General features: G+C 40.0%; 1 protein-coding gene across 1 annotated transcript; it reads right to left on the minus strand.

The window, feature by feature from the left end:
* Nucleotides 1-1,106: 1,106 nt before the first annotated feature.
* LOC149002877 (lipid-binding serum glycoprotein family protein) lies at nt 1,107-23,129 on the minus strand. The gene is made up of 6 exons (XM_089136750.1): nt 22,466-23,129; nt 20,747-20,886; nt 8,705-9,056; nt 8,104-8,352; nt 2,347-2,472; nt 1,107-1,633 (listed from the first exon to the last, which is right to left on the minus strand). The coding sequence occupies exons 1-6, from the start codon at nt 22,874-22,876 to the stop codon at nt 1,409-1,411; spliced, it is 1,503 nt and encodes a 500-aa protein (XP_088992876.1). The 5' UTR covers nt 22,877-23,129; the 3' UTR covers nt 1,107-1,408.
* Nucleotides 23,130-23,193: the final 64 nt, after the last annotated feature.

Consider the following 23,193-nt stretch of genomic DNA (forward strand, 5'->3'; position numbering starts at 1 on the left):
TTAAAATTAATGTCATCCATTGAGTTACTCAATTTATTAATTAGACCCTCTGCAAGAAAAAGATATATTTGTGACACCCTAGCTGTTAAGAAATCGAAGTTCGGGCTACTGTTAAGTAAATTAAATTTTTCAAAAAGACAAAATAGCCTTGTAAAAGAAACTCTATGCTAGACTTATCTTCACCTTCCAATACTATTTACAATCATTTTTCTTCCATTTTTGCAACATCATGATTTCACACAAATATTTCCCCCCTCTCCTTTGCAAATCTTTTTTCCTTAGAATATTGGGATAATTTTGAAAATTAATAGATAAAAACTAAGACTAATGGTCTTAGCAATAGAAAAACTAAGACTAATTGAAAAATTGGATAACTTAAGGATGACTCACAGGGTTGGCACTGAAAATTTCCCTTTCTAAAATGGACCTAGGGTTGGAATGTTGGATTACCTTGATCACGGGTTTTTCATCTAGATAATCTTCCCTCTGGCAATCCTAATTTTGGGTGGAGTTCCCAAATTCCAGTTAAACGATTTGAAAACCCCAAACTGCCACTGAATATGTCACTAGGTTTTATTAATCAGATTTGCTTCTCTAGAGGAAGCCATCTTTCCTTTTAAGTCCCTATTTGACCTTAATTAGACCCCTCAATTTCTACTTTAGACCCTTCACATCACAATCCTATTTCTCTCAATTAAGGGCAAACCTGGTACCCAAGGACTCTCCACACAGGAACAAAAAAAGAGGGGGGGGGGGGGAAGTATAGCCATTGACAACCATATTATTTCCTTAGAGTGCTTGGTAAGGGATATTCCCAAGCCCCCAACATTGACTGCTTTTTTGGAACAATACAATTACATTAACTGTATAAGCAAGACATTTTATATTTATTTTTGATCTTGGAAACAACGAAAGACTATCATTCTTATTAGAGCACTAGCCCAAACTCATCTCTTAGGATGAAATTAGGCAGACTATAGAATGCAGAACCTTCAAATACCATACCTGATTAAACAGAAAACTAGGTGAATGTGTGAAACAAACATTATTGGGGTGGGGCAGGTAGGGGTTGGGTATTTTTTTTCTTGTTTGGGGGGGGGGGGGGGGGGGGACTGTTTGGGTAGGGAGAACTGTATATTACAATTTACAAACATATTTACAAAATAAACAATGTAACCCCTACTGCACTAACTGTCAAAGCTTTGGTCTGAGTGTACAGGATGTAATGATCTTGGATAATCTGAGCAGGCTCTGATGGTGCATCTCATCTTTGACAAATTAAAGAAGCTGATGCAGCAACCTGAATCCTCCATATGAAGCAGGGCCATCATTTTGGGCAAAAGAATAGGACCGACATGATCTTACTCTACTTTCTATTAAAACAACAGTGTGTACATCTGCAGAAGTGTCATACACCAAAACCAAGGAAAGGATGACTTTGATTATGAGTAAGTAACAGTTCATTTGAATCAGTAAAAACTACATCGCTGCAGATAACTATTTGTGAATTGAGACTGAGTATCTCAGCATTTTGAAGAGTGAAACCACGAATGATGGGCAGTGGGAATCCTTTCTTGAGATGTAAATTGACATATGGAAAGAACACCGTTCTGAGGAGAGTTCGCATCACTGACTGCAAATCAAATGACTTGGTAAGCTTCATAGAAGGATTCAGAGAATTTTTACAAAGTTAAAAATGGGCTACAACGAATTAGTTGGCATATTTTCCTGTGACCTGAAAACTGAACCGGATATCTATCAGGAGAAAGGGCCATTTTGACTGTTTAATTGTTCTAGAGAATGTAACTCGTAAATAAACAAATAATAAGTTGGTTCAAACAGTAGCTTACACCAGTTTCATGAACTCTACAGTTCGAACCAATTCCTGGAAAACTGAAGACGTTCAAAAATTGCATTGGTGCTTTTTAAACAAGGAGGGCCGGGGGGGGGGGGTGTTGGAATCTAAATGTGAATGAGATGATTCATGTGAATATACTTGTGCCAGGGTAACAATAATCTGCAGCCGTAGTAATTGGCAGGGAGATTGATGATAGTGGCTACCACTGTGCATACTCACTGAGAGGAGGCACAGAGGCATTTGGATGAAAAATATGAGCTTCCTACTAGCTACAAATCCTCCACCCCGACCCCAAGCCCCAAGAAGGAATTTTCATGAAATGGTTTGGTATTTACTGGTGAAACCTTACAAAGCTGCACCTCTATGTATGCAAGTTCTCATCTTTCTTTCCCCTTCATACCCAACCACCCATTTCAATTTTTTTTGAAGTGCACACAAAGGTGTTGGGGAGGCAAGGTGTTAAATAAGCATGAGCATGCAAAGCATACCTGAATTAGGTACATGTGGAAGTTACCGACTTTGCTCCATTCCAGTGACATGGTGAAATCAACTAATCCAACATAACCAACAAGGGAATTCCCTGATATGTCCACCGAACCTGAGGCACTAACTACCTGTTCCATGAAAAAACCTCATTCATTACCACAAAAAATTGCAGGAGATGAAATTGTACAGTGAAGAACATAAACACACAATCCTTGTTCGGTAAGAATTAATGTTAGTACAAAAGATTGGGTTCTTGAACATGCAGTTGAAGCAAAAAGCATCGTTTGGTTTAACAGGAATCCTGTGCATTCCTCCTCTCACTGAAATACTGAATTTCATCTATCTTCTTTTCCAATACCCAGACCAAAAATGCAGACTTGGGAGCAAGACGAAAAAATGGGATAAAGAACCTAGATACCCTCCTTCCATGAAACTTCCTATATAGGCAGCACTCCGATGGAATGCTGGTTTTTCAGTTCAGAAACCTATATACTTTGGGGGCAAGTAGCAAGGAAAAAATGGAATAAAGAACCTAGATACCATCCTTCCATGAGACTTCCCATATAGGCAGCACTCCGATGAAATGTTGGTTATTCAGTTCAGGAACCCTACATACTATTTCCTTCTGTTAATCCCTGAGACTGGCATATTGGACAACACTTAATGCAGAATTGGTTTGCTTCAATTCATATGGCTCAAACCAACTCTAGTGATTCCAAAGTTAGTCCAGAGGTGATTTTTCTAGATATCAGATTTCATACAGCTGTCTGAACTTCTCATGGCCTGCAGTTAGAGGACCCTGAAATTTCAGAAACCTTATCCCTTGGTGCAAATTTGAACAGCTTGCAACTTCAAGATCATCTCCATATTGTGGTAATCTTAAGGACTTACTTTCCTTTTATTTTGCTGATAATTTCCACTGGTTAGTTTTTATTTCAGTTTAGGACTCTCCTTTTCGGAGGTTACCTTATCTATTAAGTTGTTTTACATGGTTGAGTCCTTATCTATAAGATTGTTATTAGGTAGCTGAGTCAGTTTTTCAGCTAAGGACTTCAAGCTTCAGCCCACTGATTGGTAGTACCATGGTACTCTATTTGAGGGATTAAAAAAAAGTAGCCAATAAAAAAGATCTTTCTCTCGGAGAACTAAGTTCTGATATGATCATAAAGATGAGATCTTTCATCAGCCAGGCCAGACCAGACCCAGTCATACCTAAGAACAGTGGCATATCCAAATTTCTGGCAAAAATACAGATTCAGATGAAGTCATATCAAGGTAAGCTGCATCATCTCTTTCCGATATGGAAGGTTTTAAATAGTATCAGTACAAGAGTTCAGATTAGGTTAATAATGGGATGTAGTTCAGAAATTGTAGGACAAACCACTTGTTTAATCTGAGATTGGTATGATTGTTACATAACAAAATATGAGTGACTTTGTGTAGCAATAGCCTTTAATTCATAATCCTTGAAACCATGTGTAGAAGATTCAAAATATTGACTTGAACATTGAAAAGGAAAGGCCTAACCCAATCCTTTAAATAACAAGATGTCTTAAACTGACTAGGAAGGTGAAGAATAAACAGAACAGAATCAAAACACAGCTGGGCTTATAAAGCCCAGAGCCAACACAACTAAAGCACTTAAGAATAAACAGAACATAATCAAAACACGGCTGGACTAATAGAGCCCAGACCCAACACAACTAAAGCACTTAAAAATATGGGATAATTACTGTTGCCCCCATTAGCTATAGCCTGATTACTAACCAAACCCTGCTCTTCTTGAAATTACTATTGCTGCCCTCACTTCTAAGTGTTAAGAGGCTGTTGAGATTGGTTGTTAAATGTCCATTTTCCCCTTCGTTAGGATTAACGATGCCGCCTTTTACAACAACAACAACAACAACAACAACAAGAAGCCTTATCTCAACTAAATGGGGTCAGCTACATGGATTCTTGCCTTCCAATCAGTTCTGTTTGAGGCCATGTTAGATACAAGGCCCAAGCTATGCATATCCTTTCTCACCACTTCTCTTAAGTTTATCTTAGGTCCACCCCTTGCTCTTCTAGTTCCTTCAATCTGAATTATATCACATCTTTGTACAGGGGCATTTATAGGTCTCCATTGAACGTGGCCGTGCCACCTCAAACGACTTTCTTGAAGCTTATCACTCATGGATTGGTACCTTACAGACAGATGAACAACAGGCTCCTATTCTGAAGTCCAATGTTTGCAGATGTCGTCAAGAGACCATTATCAAAGCACAAATTACAATAATCCTCTCCAGCACCACAACCTAGACATTCACCTGCTTCACCTCCTCCCTGTAAGGATCCTTCTCTTGAACAATCTGTAGCCTTACAAAAAGGTGTTAGAAATAGAAAATATACTTAGGTCATATCCCATGTTATCTCTGTTGGATTTCTTTCCCTTCTTATCATAGTTTTGTGTCTTCCTTCTTTCTACTACCATCCCACATAAGTGGCAAGAGGCTTATGCAGATCTTAAATGGAAGGCAGCAATGTTGGTAGAAATGAAAGCATAAGACAAAAATGGGACTTGGGAGCTGTAGTACTTCCCCGCGCAAGAAAACCTATTGGTTGCAAATGGATACTTCTCCTGAAGCAAAACAGGCTACAATGATAGATCGGTTGATTGATATAAAGGCAGGTGGGTAGCTGAAGGATTCACTCAGACCTTCAGGATTGATTATCATGAGACTTTTGCACCTGTTGCGAAACTGAACATAGTCAGGGTATTACTTGCATGTGTCGTCAATCTGGGAGTAGATCTTCAACAATTAGATGTAAAGAATGATGCCTTTTTACATGGAGAACTAGAAGAAGTCTACATGGAAAATCCTCTTGGTTTCTCTCACAATAAAACCCAAGGTAAAGTCTGTAGACTCCGATGTACATTGTATGGGTTAAAACAGTCTCCCAGTTCTTTGTTTGGTATGGTGTTAGTTGCATACAAACAAAGTAATGCTGATCACACTCTTCATCAAAAGAACACGTCCTCAAGTCACCATCCTCATTGTCTACGTAGATGATATAGTTGTGATAGGTAATGATGGTAGAGAAGTACTTAAATCAGAGAAATTTTTGAATTAGGAGGTTGAAATAAAAGATCTAGGAAAACTGAGGTACTTTCTAGGGATTGAAGTTGCTCATTCAGCCAAGGCATATTTCTATCCCAATGAAAGTATGTCATAGACATGTGATCTAAAACAAGCCTACTAGGTTGTCATGTGAGTGACACCGCTTTGGAGTTGCTACCTAGCTCATGGAAAAAGAAGAAGAACCTGTTCATAAAGGCCAGTATAAGCAAATTTTGGGAAAACTGATCTACCTATCTCATACATGACCCAGCATTGTTGTTGCTGTTAGTGTTGTGAGTCAATTCATGCACTGATCCACATTTCAATAATATGTTCGTTGTCTTCCAAATTCTTCATTATCTAAAGTTTTCTCTTGGCAAGGGCGTTCTCCTATCCTCACATGAATTGCTGTGAGTTAAGGTTTATACTGATGCAGATTGGGGAGTATCACATGATCAAAAGTCCACATCAGGGTACTATAACTTTGCAGGTGGGAAATTGGTCACTTGGTGAAGCAAGAAGCAGAATGTTGCTGCGAGAATGTGCTGAAGTAAAATTTCGAGCTATGCCTCAAGGGAATTGTGAGTTGTTACCGTTATGTGGTCTTTTTGAAGATCTGGGTGTTTTATTATGACAATAGGGCTGCCTAAAGCATTGCCCGCAATCAAGTACAACATGATAGGACAAAGCATGTGGAGATTGGAAGGAATTTTATAAAAGAAAAGTTGGAAAGTAGCATCATGCATATGCCAGTTGGTGAAGTTTGAAGATCAAGTAGCAGATGTCTTCACAAATGGTTTACCTCGACAGGTGTTTCATCCTATTTACACCAAGTTCGGCATGGGTGACTCTCCTCTCCTATGTCTTTAGGATTCTTTAGTTGTTTCTTTTTTCTTCCTTAATATCTTTTGTGCTGCTATTTTCTATCTAAGTTGGTGATGTGAACCAGGATCTAGGGCTAAGGTAATGCTGTAATCTCCCTAGATATATGGTTGCCCAGGAAGTTCCAGTGAAGAAGAGTAAGAATTCTAGGGTTTCAGAAGGTATTTTTACACTCGCAAACTCAAGTCACAGTGTGAACAGGGTTCAGGTTTTTACTAGAAATTAGTTAGGATTTTTAGCAGGTTCAGCTGGGGTAGATGGGGACCCATCTTTGCTGGTTCTACAGTTTCAGGACTAGGGTTCAATGGGTTAGAGAGCTCACGAAGTCCAGAAGATCTAAACTTAGGGTTTTAGAAGCTTTTAAAATTCTGCAGAAATTCTTCTAAAGATGAAGTGCAGAATTTTCAGACTATAGGGAATTTAGGGTTTAGATGGTCTAATTGGCTGAAACTGGGAGGGACGGTCACTAGGGTTAGGGGGATAATGTTCCTAAAGTTTGGGACAGATCTAACGGCTAGAGTGTTGTAGATCTGACCTTGAATTTTAGGTCAAGGAAAAGTCCGAAAATTGCAGAAAAATTCCAGATAATTAGAAAAGGGGTGATAATGGCATTGGGGTCATGGCTTTAGGGTTCGGGAGGGTGTCTAAGGGTCGGGAAGGGGTTGGGGTTGAACTTGATCGGGGAAGGACACTGGAAGGCTGCTGACATTTTGAAAGTTCTTGGACTGTTGCAAGGTTGAATAAGATGAAGAAAATGCTGAAACTTGAATGAAGATGCTGAATATTGAAGAAACTTTTCAAAACCCGCCGACGCCCCCTCACAACAGGAATCCCGGTCCTTACTCAGTAGCTTTTCATTCAATAATCTACACGGGGAGGGGGGGGGGGAATGCAGGAAGAGTCTATTTATAGCTTAAAATAAAAGACTTTGACAAGGGTTGGAAATCCCTAATGGATAAGGATCCCAACTCTAGAATACCACACTCAAAAAAGAATCAAATTACTATAAGTTCACAACCCTAGGATTGGAATCTTGAAATGACACTTAACTTGGAACAACTTTAAAATAGAACTCTTTAAGCAAAACAAACTCTTAAAAGATAAGAACCCCTTTGGATAAGGAATCTTATCTTATCTACAACTAACTCAATTCAACTTGACCTAAAATGAATTATAACTCTCAAACTACTGACTCAAATAAGAAACTGAAAATAGTTCCATCCCCTTGGATCGAGGGGATTCTAACAGATCCATACTGGGCCCTAAAAACGGGCTAGAAAATGACCAAAACACCCTTGGGGGAATTCGGCCAGCTTTTGGATCTCGGTTTTTGGGACCCAATTATGCGCCCGGGGGGGGGGTCCTTGTGTTCACATCAGTTGGTTCTAGTCTATGATTTATGTATATCTATAAATACCTTATTAGGGTGAATGAATGAAATAAAACTAATCTTAAATTATCTCTACATTACTCATGTTCTGGGTTCTTGTCCATAAAACATGATAGTCTACAGGATGCAAATAAGTATCATCACTCAATTATGCGAGATGTTTTTTCACTTTGACAGATAGCTGAAAGTCAAAAAGATGAAGTGGCACGAGATAGAGATACATACCATCTATTGGACTACTTATGCCTAATAATTGAATGAAATTACATTTCCCAACAACAAAGACAGAATGAGCTCATACTTGCAACTTCAGCATAGAATAGGAAATACTGGGAAAAATGCAGAACAACTAGGAATTTTGCACAATTAACTCCTATTAGGCTTACCAGTGAGATGCAAACAACTGGTATGGTTTCATTGTTATCCAAAACATCAATTGTCATCTCTGAGTAAATGGTAGAGTCAATATTATCAGATGAAATCTTTATAACTGGAGGAGAAGATAAAGAAACATTCAGTATCATGTCATCATTCGGGTACATCCTGTACAGTTGAGGAATAATAAATTTCCAACTAGCCGTGTTCAAAAGGTACTGATTCGGTATTTCGTCCACAATCCAGTGCATCAATTCTGCCTGTTCACCAAGAAGAATTATTAGTCCAAAGGTTCCAACAGCAATCTGTATTAGACATGAACATTCAAGGTTGACAAGGTCAACTCATGGACCAGATAACCCAAACGATAACCGATAGACATATAACACTCCTTCAGTGTATATTAGTAATTTGAGTACTAGATGCTTACCATTTTTTTTAGTTGATGAAAACACTAGATACAGACTAAGCCAATATTGGCTGTACACACCAGCCTGTACTAGACACAAACTACTTTCATGACTCATAGAATACTAAATAAACTTGTAACTATACTCCAGCAAACACAGAGGAACAGTTTAAGATCTGTGAAGTGTAAAGTTACAAACTCACATCATAGTACACATAGGATGCAGAGTTAAATACAGCTTCATCCAAGGAAATCTCAAGCATCTTAGTTGGACATCTGCCAAAAGCTGAAGGTTGTGAATTCATAAAGTAGTTTCCAGAACTGACAACCTTATCTGCAGCAGTGAATAGTCCCTCAATCTCAAGTCCGATAGAAGAATTACTAAATTGAGGCTCATTAACAAAAGTGACATTCAAAGCAGCAATTTCATCCACATGGACTTCTTTTGGAAGTGTTTTTAACAAGGAATCTAGTTTCATAATCCCTTCTCTAATTTTCTTGGTAATAGCATTTTCAACTGAGGCCCTTATTTGTTCTTCAAAAGCATCCACAAACCTGGGAAAAAGAAAACAGAATTAAAAAAAAAAAAAGAACATAATCAAATTTCTATAAGTACATAACCTGACGGCAGAACACATTTAGACAAGAGACATACAGGATGGTTATTAAGAGTCAACAACTTCTAACATTCAATTCGGAATTGAACAATCAACAAGAACAAAGGAAATACCATTAGAAAAAATATTTTACGGACCACCCCCCCCCCTAGGGGAAAAGAAAAAAAGAAAAAAAAAAAAAGAAGGGGGGGGTTGGTGGGTTACCAGGTGAAAGGGAGGGGGGGCGGCGCCCCCCTTTCCCCCCCCCCAATAAAAAAAAAAAAAAAAATAAGGAAAATAAAAAAAGGGTGAGCCCCCCCCTATCAAGAGTCTATATTCGACAAGGAAAGCACTCCAAGGAAACGATTGAAGGAAGAGGAAGAGAGGGAGGAGCCAGGCAGCGGGCAAATTGAAGCAGAAGAGTCCGCGAAGGTTATAGAATTAGATTTAGAGAGTCAAGAGCAAATACACAGGTAGAGTTACAACGAGGTTCTTGAAGAGTCCACGAAGTAGGCGATTGTTAATAAGATAGGAATGAATTGCATAAATAGGGGGGAGGATGAGTAGAAAGGATATAGAGAGAAGTTTATGGAGAGCATTGCTCTTGGGAGCGAGGAATCACCACGTTGGTAGATTAATGTTCTATCAACATCAAAGTCTGTTTTCTTCTGAGTTATTCCACCTGTTAAGTAACCTCATTGGTACAACAAATGGCACGAGCACGATTCTAGGGGAATGGCAAGAGCGAATGGAGCAGAGGGTAGAGGAATTGGAAAGTATCGTGAAAGAGATTCAAGGTCAAGTGGGACTCCTAGCACAAAACATAGAGAAAGGAGAAAAGGCCAATGACGAGTTTAGAGATGAATTAAGGTTCATGTTACGCAAGGAAAACAGCAGAGATGCAACCAATGCGGAGGGACAGAACGATGGAGTCGACAGAGCGACGAGAACGAGAAACCGAGAGACTTCCTTCCAGACATCTTGAGATGCCAATTTTCACGGGGGAAGATCGATGGGATGGATGACGAGCTGAAAGGACGATGACAAACAGCGATGAAGAGAAACGAGCAACCTTGTTTTGAAGGTGCGCACTAGGATGGATACGCGAGAATGCAGAGCCATTGTCATCATGGAGAAACTTGAAAGAATCAATGATCTATGAACAGACGCGAAGACTCCCCAAGAAGCATTGATTAATCACAAGCAAAGTGGAACGTTTTCAGCATATAGAGAAGGGTTTGAGAAATTAGCAGAGAGGGAGCGGAGATGGAGAATGGTTGAAGGGGGTGTTTTGCTGGTTTAAATGAAGAAGTAAGGGCTGAAGTTCGATTATTTGGGCCACCAATTTGGGCCAAATAATGGACCGGCCCAAGCCGTGGAGGACAAAAATGGAGTGGGGAAAATAAGAAACCTCTTGGCCAGCCCACAATCAGCAAAATAACCACGGATAACCAGCCCACCAACACCAATATTAAAGGAACAATACGGTTCAGGGAACCGGAATGAACCAAAGCTTTAACGGTTCGGTTCGGCCAAACCAAATAAGTGAACGGTTCCTTCACAACGAGCAACTACAGGGACGGGGAGCCGGGAGCACGTGGTTATCCCGGGAAGAAATCAAAGATAAAATGGACAAAGGGGTATGTTTCGGTGTGACGGCCCATACCAAAAGGCACGATGCCTCGAAGCAACTAAGGGGACTCACGACGATGATAGTCGAGTTGCAGCAGCGGAAGGAGTGATCAATGATGACGATATGGAGCCGGTGCTGAGACGGAACTCTCGCATACCTCTTTGGTGGGGATCGATTCACCACACACACCGAAACTAACGGGACAAATAAATGGCTATGAAGTCACATCGACGATTGTGGAGCAACGCACAATTCGTCGCTCAAGAGTTGGTGGAGCCGTGGGATTGGAAATCCAGAAAACAAAATTTCAGGTTGCTTTGGGCGATGGGACGATTAGCAAAGGTACGGGGATTTGTGAGATTCCGATTCAGCTAGGCGGCGAGGTCTTTGTGCAAAATTTTTACCCTTTCAATTTGGGTAGCATTGATATAATCTTGGGCGAGAATGGCTGCAGACACAGGGGAAGTACGCAGAATTGGCGCGAGAACCAGAGCTTTGAGTGGGGGGACGACGGAAACTAAATGGGGATCAACCTGGCGATTAGAAACAACATTGAAGAGTGGCACGGGTTCAAGGGGGGATGGATACGGCACAACCTCGATCCGGGAGACGATATAGAGGTACAAGAGAGACAGCAGTGTCACATTTATTAACGACTTTGCTCAATATGGAACCAAGAAGCGCCAAGAAGGAAGCAAGACCACCGATACGGTTAGCGAGAGGAGAACCCACCTAATATTCGACCCTATCGTTACCCACATTCTCAAAGAACGAGGTCGAAAGATTGGTACAGAAATGTTAACAGCAGGATTGGTACGACCTAGTGTGAGTCCTACTCCACCAAGATCGTTGGTTCGAAAGAAGGATGGCGGATGGCGTTGGTGGACTATCGTGCCGAATAAACTCCACGCTCCGACAAGTTTCCCATCCGCAATTGACGAACTGTTGGATGAGCTAGGCGAGCCACGGTGTTTACCAAGCTGATTTGAAAGCAGGATACCACCAAATTAGAATGACGGAAGGTGATGAAGAAAAGACGGTTTGACACATAATGGGCATTACGAGTTCCTGGTGATGCCGTTTGGGTCTCGAATGCTCCAGCCACATTTCAATCACTAATGCATGAGGTATTGAGAACACTTGCGAAAATTTATTTTGGTGTTCTTTGACGATATTTTGGTGTATAGCAAGACCATGGAGGAACATGTGGCCATTTGGAACCACCTTTATACTTCTCACACAAGACCACCTTGTAGTCAACCGAAAAAATGCATGTTTGGGGTTGCTACACTGGAGTATTTAGGACATATCATATCTAAAGACGGAGTCACGGCGGACCCACGGAAGATTAAGTGCATGGTGGAGTGGCCCAACCGCCAATCTTAAAGCCTTGCGAGGGTTTTTAGGATTAACCGGATATTACCGCAGATTCGTCCGAAATTATGGTAAAATTGCCGCTCCACTCACAAACTTATTGAAGAAAGATGCATTTCGGTGGGGTAACGAGGCAACGACGGCGTTAATGCCCTCAAGACAGCCAGACAACCGCTCCGGATGGGACGCGATTTCAAAAAGAGTTTTTGGTAGAGCGATGCTTCGGGTTTTGGGCTGGGTGCGGTTTTGATGCAAGAGGGCCATCCCATTGCCTACTGGAGCCAAGTGTTGTCCCTCGCGCACAAACCAAGTCTGTCTATGAGAAAGAACTAATGGCAATAGTACTTGCCATTCAAAAATGGCGTCATTACTTGATGGGGAGACATTTCAAAGTACGAACGGATCAGAAAAGTCTGAAATATTTGCTGGAACAACGATTGTGGCACCGATCAACAAAAGTGGGTCTTGAAACTTTTGGGATTTGATTTTGAGATATTGTATCGTCGGGTAGCGAAAACAAAGCCGCGATGCTCTCTCGCGAAGGTCGCAGGATGATAAGCAGCTTTATTCGATGACAACAAGAACTTGGGGGAAAGTGAGGGACTAGATACAGCGGACACGCCCGGACCGCTACGAAGATCGCTCAAGCCTTGGAAGGGATCCCAGGACTACCCGACTACCAGCTTCAAAAGGGCACCTTACTCTATAAGAATCGGTTAGTCATCCCCGATGGGTCACCATTAATTCCCAAATTACTTCGAGTATCATTCTACCCCATTCGGTGGGCATTCGGGGTTTTGAGGACTTACAGCGATTAGCACTGTGGTATCGGGTAGGAATGAAGGCTGCTGTCCTCGAATTTGTGGCTAGTTGTGATGCTTGTCAGCGCAGTAAATATCAAGCCATGAAACCCGCGGACTCCTTCAACCACTACCAATTCCGATCGCATTTGGGAAGACATTAGCATGGATTTTATTGGTGGGTTACCCGGGACTAAGAGTGGAGATACCGTGCTTGTTGTAGTTGACCGGCTATCCAAATACGCGCATTTCATCGCTCTTTCACACCCTTATTCCGCCAAGGATGTGGCACCTGTCAGCAAGGAGGTTATCCGCGCAGGGTCCCCGAACCACGTCGATCGAGATCGGCAGAAGGATGGAGCAAAAGCGGGACCAACCCAAGCAGAAGGCCACCATCCCAAACGGAGGCAAACAGAGGTGGAAAGAGCCGAAAACCTACGAGGGCCGCCAACGAAAGACGGATTAAGGACCGGGGCCGAATAGGCAAACGAGCACAGCCACAAAAAGACCCCCGGGGTGAGGAGAGACCCCCCCCGGGGGAGGAGGGACAAAGGGAGAGGTGAGTGCCCCGAAAGCGCAACGGGTTGGAGGATCAAAACAAACGGGGGCCCAAGATAGGATGTGCAACCGCGGACAAAGCGAGGAAGTGCAACAAGTGGGGGATGAAGCAAGCACAACCATCGCCGAAACGCCAAAGGCCCAAGAGAAACACCACGCACAGGGCCGACGACAGAGGGGGACGGCATCGACGACGAGACACGGACCACCGGGCACGAGAAGAGAGGGAGAAAAGGAGCGCAACGGGAAAGGGAGGAGCAACCCGAAGCCTGCCAACACGCACCAAGGGGCTGGAGGTTTTGATTCAATGGAAAGGACTGCCACCTGGAAAATACTGGGAATCTGATGCTGAAATACGGTCCATTCACAGATTTTCACCTTGAGGACAAGGTGAAACTTTTGGAGGGGAGTATTGATAAGCCCGATATCAAGAGCAATGACAAGGAAAGCACTCCCAAGGAAACGATTGAAGCTGAAGAGTGAAGAGAGTCCGGTTCAGCAGAGTCCAGTCATTAAAGAGGAAATTTGAAGCATGAAGAGCCCGAAGGTATTAGAATTAGATAGAGAGCAAGAGCAAAAACAGGAGAGTTAAACAGAGGGAAGAGTAGAAGAGGCGATGAAAAGAAGGAAGAAGCAAAAAGGGGGAGGAGAGAGAAAGGAAGAGAGAAGAGGAGAGCAGCTGGGAGCAGGAAACCAGCGGTAGATAATGTATAACATCAAAGGTGAGTATCCACCTTGTAGTAAAGCGGGGGGGAACCCCCCCGAACGGGGGGGGGGGGGGGGGGGAGGGGAGGGGAGGGAGAAGGAGGTGGAACAAAGAAGCTACTATGTCCCTGAGGTTCACTTCTATAAATATGGTGTACCTTATGCTTGGTACAAGGAAGGGATAAATTAAACTTTCTACCAACCAACAATAGTGAAGGGTGCAAAATATCAACTTTTTTGTGGCATACGGTACCTTAAGCAGTATGTGGGGTACTATCAGCAAACTCCTACAAAATTTGTCTGTCTATGAGGTCTCCTTATCTATCAGTCTTGACAAAGCCTAATCCCAGATACTCACGTATTGGAGAACGCTACATTAGCAAAACACTGTTCCACCCTGTGTAAGGCGTAAGGCCAGACCACTAGGTATACACAAGGAAGCTATAGGAGTGCCATAGAGTGTATAATATGTACTTTTATGCCAGAAGTTTGAGGAGCATTCACCATTTTTTATTTTTTAATACAACAGGCAATAGGATCATCCACTTAAGTTTTGGCTATACGGATCATCCATCAAATTTGAGGATCCGAAACCTGATGCAGATAATCACCAAAATAAACTTACTTTGTCAAAAATGAGCACTGGGTTGGGCTATGCATGCGTTTAACCTTTGTTCTAATGTCCCCCCCCCCCCAAAGTAATGGAACAAAAACTTTGACGGGCCTCTAATACGGGTAGGGGCTACAAATATGTACTTTAACTGTCGTTGTTATTTTCATTTAATGTTGATTGTCATCAACTGTTTTAGTTAAGCCAAAATATAACACCATAAGTCCAGTCCTGTCTTGAGTCAGTTTCGTTTCTTATTTCAATTTCAGCTTGGTTTGTGTTACAAAATTATTTGACAATTGGGTTAGGCCTTTCCTTTCAGTCCTTAAGTTAGTAAGGGGGTCCAGCACTGAGCATGAATTCTGACTAATGAAAAGCATTATCTTTGCTGTCTACCTTGGTATGCTCTTTTCTTGTTCTTGATCATGGCTGGTTGATGTTTGATCCTTCTTACCACCCCACTATGGGTGTGGGAGCTGCGCTTATTCTCATCCTTATTTTTCTTCTTCTTCTCCTACATTGCTCAAGTAAGTCTCTGTTCTCCACGACTTTATTATCTGTCTGAGGGCTTACATACAAAAGTTAATTTTGCCGTTAAATCAAGTTGAGAAGATCCTACCATCAGACATCCTCATCTTTTAAGGCATTCAACATCTACATAGAAATCTTCAACCAGAAGTTCTTGTTAATCTGACCTGCTGTTCTAGATATGCTTTAGAATTCCTGTTCTGCTTTAGAACCATAACCTTATCTCAACTCAATGAGATCAGTAACATCAAGCCGAAGGAAGTTAGGCTAGTAGTATAAACATCAACAGTACCAATGAAGTAAAAAGAAAAAGAAAAAATAAGAAAAGGAAGAAAACAAAGCAATAGTTAAAGTGACATCCGAGGAATACCCCCCCCCCATACAGTATCAGCAGCCTGGGTCCTTGCCCTCCACACTGCTCTAGATGTGGTCAAACTAGGATCAAGGACAAGCACCTATGGGACTTAAGGAATGATAGAAGGGAATAAAAAGTAAAAAGAAAAAAGAGAGAAAGAAAATAGAAAGAGAATAAAAGAAAATAAATCAAAAAGAAAAGAAAAAAGAAAGAAGAACCCAGATTCCAAATGAACAAATTCAAACTCAAAAAGGATCTTTCTGATTCTCGAAAAATGAGGGGCAAAGGGATTGATCGAGAAAGATCTATTGTTCTTATTATAAGATCGTTATTGGATCCGCATATGCTTGGTAAAAAGAATAATCTTCTCCTCTCAGAATAATAAAAAATGGAAAGTGTTCAATTGGAACATGAAATGTGACTGAATTGGTCCTAGTTACTCTTCAGAACGGAGTGGAAGAAGGGAGGAGATTCTCGAACGAGGAAAATGATCCACTGACTTTAAAAAAATTGAATGAGGAGCTGTATGAGGTGAAAATCTCATGTATGATTCAGTAGAGTGACATTAAGGGTGAGTCAACTTTTCCACTATCACCCCCAAAAAATTAAACTCTACCTTATGTAAAGTTTCCAGAGTTCGATTAACCTTTGGACTTGAAATCACTGCTTATATACCTGGTATTGGCCATAATTCGCAAGAACATTCTGTAGTCTTAGTAAGAGGAGGAAGGGTTAAGGATTTACCCGGTGTGAGATATCACATTGTTCGAGGAACCCTAGATGCTGTTGGAGTAAAGATCGTCAACAAGGGCGTTCTAGATTCTTATCCAAGACTTGTACCATTTGATGATGCCATGTGAATCGCTAGAAACATGTGAAGTGTATGGCTAACCCAATAACGGAAGTTTCATAAGGGGACTAGAGTAAGCTACCGTGAAACAAAAGATCTTATTTCTAAAGAGATTCAATTCGAAACTATTATATGTCCAAGGTCCAATATTGAAATCATTTCAAAGGGTTTCCTTGACTTTGTTCGTGTCAACAAACAATTCGAAATACCTAGAATTTTTTAGAATGGGTCCAAGTCAAATAGCAATGATTCGAAGCACTTCTTTTTACACTATTTCGGAAACCTATGGACTTAATCATATGGATATGTAAAATACAGGATTTCCAATCCTAAGAGGAAAGGAGGGAAACATATACTGAATTTTAAGTGAGTAAACAAAATTCCATACTCAATCTCATAGATACATATAGAATTCTGTGGAAAGTTGTATTTGATGAAAGTCGTATGCATGGAAAGAAATTTCGGCGAATTTGGCGAAATTTCGCCCCCTAGCGAAACGAAACCAGGGGCGAAACCGATATTTACCAGATATCGCCGAGAAATCGGCGATATCTGGCGATATATCGCTAAATATCGCGAGATATCGCGATATTTCGCAATATTTCGGAAAAAAATATATTTTTAATTTTTTTGTGTGTGAATTTTATACTATTTCTTGCACTTTTTAGGCGATTTCTCTCGCGATTCTATCACAATCTTACCAATTTTATCACAATGATTCAAAACTCAAAAGTTAAATATGCTAAATGTAATTAGGAGGAGAATCTACATAGAATAACTTATAAATAGTAAAACTTTTTATAGCAAAATCTTCACGATTAATGAGCAATTTTACCAACTATATTCTAGTGATCTAATCCTCAAAAGTCAACATGCCAAATATGGTTAGGGAAGTGTATATACATGAAATAATTTATGGAAACAATTTAAATTATGAAGAGATTTTGTAATAGAATCGTCTGTTAATCATTCCAACTATGTCCTAATGATTTAAGCCTTAGAAGGTAACACGTTAAATGTGACTAGGCAGGAGGTTTAAATGGAAATATTTATTAAGAAATAATTTAAATTATCAAAGTCAACATGCCAAATGTGATTAGAGAAGATGTATACATGAAATAATTTATGGAAACAATTTAAATTATTCATGAATCTTATAAAAGAATCTTCAGAGTGATTTGATAATCGTTCCAATTATGTCCTAATGATGTAGGCCTCATAAGGTAACATATTAAATATGACTAGGTAAGAGAATTTAAATGGAATAATTTTTAGGAAATAATTCAAATTTACCACATTTGTATAAGATTATGATAGGCATTAAATTATCAAAATTATTGAGTAAAAAACACAAAAAAATTAAGGCGAAATTTTCTATATGGGGGGCGAAATATCGCCGAGATATCGGCGATATTTCGCCAGTTCGCCCGGTTCGCTGGGTAGCGAACCGGGCGAAACTTCCGGAACTTCGTTCCTTGGTCGTATGTACGGCTTGGAGGGAGATCTTTCATATCTTTCAAGATCCACTACAATATGGGGTCAAAAAGCCAAAATAACTGATTTTAGCCCTTCTAAAAAGAAAACTGATTCTTGAACCTCTTTCACGCTCATGTCACGTCGAGGTACTGCAGAAGAAAAAACTGCAAATCCGATCCAATTTATCATAATTGATTAGTTAACATGTTGGTTAACTGTATCTGAAACAAGGAAAAAAAATCATTGGCTCATCAAATTATCTATCGAGCCGTGAAAGAGATTCAACAAAAGACAGAAACAAATCCACTATCTGTTTTATGTCAAGCAATATGTGGATTAACTCCCAATCTAGTAGTAAAAGCAAGACGTGTATTCGGATCAACTCATCAAGTTCCCATTGAAATAGGATCTACTCAAGGAAAAGCACTTTCCATTAATTGGTTATTAGGGGCATCTTGAAAACGTCTGGGTCAAAATATGGCTTTCAAATTAAGTTCCGAATTAGTGGATGCTTCCATACACAAAAAGGAAGAGACTCATAGAATGGCAGGGGCAAATAGAGCTTTTGCACATTTTTGTTAATCCATGAACAATATCTATATAGACACATAGATCCATGGATCCATACATCTCAATCGGAAAAAAATCAATAGAAAAGAAAGAATCTAAATTGATTGATATCCTTCTCGAAACAAACAAAAAGCATATCCTCTCTTACTATTTATCCAATAGTCACTTTTAAGGCTGCCTCTACCTTTTTAGTTCCTTCACACTAAATCTGGTCTCTTTTCCTTAGCGGTGCATCCATAGGTCTCCATTGGACAAGACCAAAACACCTCAAGCAGCCTCACAAACCATGTCTTACATTGGTGCAACTCCTAGTTCTGTTCTAATGCATTCCATATCAACCTCTCATGGTCTTCCTGCATATTCTCCTCAACACTGTGATACCCCTACACATCTTATGCAAACTGTCCTTGACCACCCAACTTCTGCTTGATACATCATTGCCAGTTTAATAATTATAATTGTCCTATAGAATTTCCCAGTAAGTTTGATAGGCATGTGTTTGTCACACAACACACCCCATGCACTCTCTCCACTTCAACCGTTCAACGTTAATTTGGTGGGAGACAAAATATTCTATGTCAATGTTTTTGTTAACATTGGCCCAAGGTATCTAAAGCATTCACCTTGTGGTAGCACTTGCTCCAAAAGTTTTACCACTTCATTCCCACTTATGGTTTGATCATTACATTGCATATATTCTATCTTTGTCCTACTCAGCTTAAAACCCCTCGATTCCAATTTTGGTCTCTATAATTTTGGCTTCGCATTAACCCTGTCATTGTTTTACCTGTAAAAAATGATATCATTAGCATACACAAAGGGACCTCATGTTGGATAGGTTAAGCCATCCATAAGGAGTGCAAACAAATAAGGGCTTAGAGTGGATCCTTGGTGTAATCCAACTGAAATGGGGAAATCACTAGTTCACTACTTTGGCCCTTGGCAGTTCTGACAATTTAAAACATGCCCTCATATGTTCCCCTAGCTATCTCCATGGGGTTACTAGAACTCATACTCTTGTCTAGGACATGCCAAAGAAGTTCTCTAGGTACTTTGTCATAGGCTTTTTCTAGTTCAAAAATGATTTAATCTTTTTAGGATCTAAAAATCTCCATAAGCGTCCTTAAAATGTAAATAGCTTCATTCGTGGATCTCATTGGCATAAAACCAAATTGGCTCTTTGATATAAACATATTTCTTCTTATATGTGCTTCAATGATCATTTCCCTCATTTCATGGTATAACTCATAAGTTTTATGCCTCAATAGTTATTGCAATTCTTTATATAGCCTTTATAAATAGGAATTATAGTGCTTCTCCTTGGAACCATCCGGCATTTTCTTTGTGCTCAAAATCTTGTTAAATAACTTGGTTAACCAAGGTCCAAGATATCCCTCAAACTGGTAAACTCTTCCATGCTTCCTTTGGTATTTCATCTGGTCTGGGTGTTTACTCACTTTCATCTTTCATAGGGCCTCTTTGATTTCTGTATCACCAACTTCTTGTAGATGCCCATGATTGGTGTTCGCTTCAGAACAATTTTCCTTAACTGATTACCAATCTAATTAACTGTCTTGCTTGATTATCCTATTGGATTCTCATTGATTACTCATCTAAATTACCGTCTTGATTACATGTCTCGTTTTTGGTAGGTAGTCATGAAATCAATACTGGTGATTATTCTAATCTGTGTCTTGACTGAAATACCAGTGTCCTAGTAACAGCAGGTCGATACAGTAATTTGGGTCCAACCTTTACATCAATTTGATATTTTCAGTAACTCTTAACCCTAAGAATATTTCCTGACCTAATTTCAGGTTCATCTGATCATTGGATTTGTATTATGAAATTTTTTCTATGTGGAATTTATTTCTCTGACAAAATACTCCATGTTGGTGCTCTTTTTAGTATTTAGTTAGAGTATAACATCGAAACCTTTGATCTGTGCCACCTGTAATGCAAATTTAGCCAAGATACCTACCCTCCCATTTCAATGAGAATTTCCCACTACTAAAATTTGTTTCATAAATTTACCATTCACAGAAGTCAATAGACATGTAAAATCATCATGTGGCTCTCACAATAATGAAAATCACACAGCATTCTTTCTATATTTTTTTTCCAGGAGAGGGAAAAAAAGCAAACTAAGAAGAGATGTGGATAAATCATATTCCAAATGAGCAAATTTACCCTTGATAAAGCCAAGAAGCTCCACCCTCCAAGGTGATAGAAATATTTTCCACATAAAAGCCACATTGGGTATTGGACAGCTCCAGAGTTCCCCGCTTATTTTCCAGGCCTAGAGTAAGTCCAACTTCTATGCCTTCAACCTTACCTAGAAGCATGACTCATCAGTTTTCTATTGAAAGATATCGAATATAACCACAACATTTTATAGGAGGAAAGAGAAAAGAAGGCTTTAGGAAAAGATTGCCAACATCATTACATGCCCACCAACCAATAGAAGTTCCTTACTAGATCAAATTATGAACAGAAATATTCAGTACGCATCATGGTGTTAACTTTAGATGCCTCTTTGTTTAAACTTCAACAGCATTAATATAGAAGAACCAAAAAAAATGTAGGATTTCAACTAATATGCTGGACCAAACCAATTCAAGCACACTGATCATACTGAGGTCCAACTGTATAGAACATGGAAGCTCCCTAATTAAATCTCTAGGGGGCTAGAGAATATCAACTTTCAACATAAATAATAAGTCGAGATAACTAGATGTGATCCAATTACCATGCAACAATCTAAGTTGTTGAGTTAAAATTATCCGCTTCAAAGGAAACACTAACATATGGCATTGCGACCATTTTATGGCTTAATTAGGGAATCTACAATGCCCTTGACCTACATTTACAAGTCCATAAAAAGAAGGTAGCAGATAATATTTGGCTAAATCTAGCGGAATGGTTTCAAATTTTCAGAAGTCACTGTAGGTTTGAATCATTTGATGATGGATGATTCAGTATCAGTGGTCATTAACATTATGGACAAATGCTGCCTTGTTCATTGGACTGTCTATACATGTTTATGGGGAAAATAGAGAACCACTAAATAAGGTTTATATAAGAAAACTGTCCATGCCTTGATACATAAGATCTTCCTTCTATAATCACCGAGCAGTAACAGGCAGCTCTCTCTTCTTTTCTCAAAGGTGCAAAAGTGCAACAGTTCTCCAATTGCTCAGAATTCTTCCATCACTGCTGTCCTTGGAGGTGACTGCTTTTAGAGAAGTATCTTGAGCTCTCTTCCAAGTTCCATCTGCAATCACTCTCCGCATCAAGGATCAATACTAGGTCAGGACATAGCAAGATACTCGTGATTCTTGTTGGGGTTGGGTGTATCTTGTATCTTGTATCTTGCGGGTCCACATAATTGTAACTGGTCTGCATTTTTTATTGGGACATGTTTTATGGGTTAATAACATGTAAATGGTTAAAGTTATAAAGGGATTAAAGGTATGAGATATGTTTATATATTGTCCTCATGAGTAAAGCTCTTCTAACAAGCAACAAGGAATGCTTTTTGAGGAGGAGAGTCCTTTCCTCGTGGTTGTGCATTTGGTCCCTAGAGTTCCAGCCCTACTCTTACCCAACGATTTGGTTCCACCACCCCCATCTCCCCATCCCAACCCAACCCTATTTGTGTATATACAGTACAAAGCCATCTTAAAGGTTTAATGGAAGCATATCCAACAAGACGGGAGCATCAACAAGGATGGAGAATTAATATCATATGCTATAAACAACCATAGGTGTGATTATATTCTTGAAATTCTGTGAACACCTATAAGAAGTCACTTTGGAAAAACAAATTAGAAGTTGAACTAAAACATGGAGTATAGTATCTACAAATCTTTATGTGGAGAACTGTTAGTGAACGTTCGAATCGTATACCTGAACAAAGGCAAGGCCGCTATCCGAAATAGTGTAAGGAACAAGCCAGGTGCTGTAGGTATAAAACCAATTCATGCTCAGATTGGCGGTGGCACCCGAAGCAACAATTGCCATACCAGTATCACCAGGCTTGACATCCGAATAAGGAACATCCACCCTATAAATCATGATATTCGATAAACCAAAATGAACACTTCCCAAGAACGGAACTTTCACATACTCATCGATTTGAGGCAATTTGAGGGGCGTCAGAGAAGAAATCGCCTTCTCTATCAGTATATCCTTGGAAAAAAGAAGACCCTTTTCAGTGATGACGGTAGCAATCGAGCCCTCTTCAGTGGATTGCAAATGAGTACTTGCAGGAACTAAAAAGAAGGGCATAAGAAAGAAGAAGAAAAAAACAGCCGCCATGGAGAACCTCACGAAATAAACATAAATTACTCAGAAGAAATCATCGCCGGCGAATTCGGAAAGAAACCCCTGATCACTGTAACATGAAAATCTCAGATTTAGCTGGTCAGATTTGCAGATTTTTAAGGAAAATGCAGTTGATTATGCTTGCAAGGCATTCCTTGGATTTTGTCCATAATAATAGTTTTTTGACTTAAAAACTGGAGACGCCACCGAGACTGGAGAGAGAGGGAAGGATATTCAATTCGAGATTCTCGCCTAACTTGAAAGTCCCGATAAGCAAGCCAGCCGAAACCAACTTTACCATTTCATATTTG

The sequence above is a fragment of the Hakea prostrata genome, chromosome 10 (genome assembly GCF_041222555.1).
Source record: "Hakea prostrata isolate BN-2017 chromosome 10, UWA_Hpros_2, whole genome shotgun sequence".
NCBI lineage: Eukaryota > Viridiplantae > Streptophyta > Magnoliopsida > Proteales > Proteaceae > Hakea > Hakea prostrata.

What these genes read in the sequence shown, in the direction of transcription:
- LOC149002877 (XM_089136750.1), bottom strand. Translation starts at nt 22,876, where the DNA reads ATGGCGGCTGTTTTTTTCTTCTTCTTTCTTATGCCCTTCTTTTTAGTT. An exon ending in GCGGCCTTGCCTTTGTTCAG is followed by an intron (nt 20,887 to 22,465) that starts GTATACGATTCG and finishes CTTCTAGGTAAG; the next exon opens with GTTGAAGGCATAGAAGTTGG. An exon ending in CAGTTGTTTGCATCTCACTG is followed by an intron (nt 2,473 to 8,103) that starts GTAAGCCTAATA and finishes TTCATGGAACAG; the next exon opens with GTAGTTAGTGCCTCAGGTTC.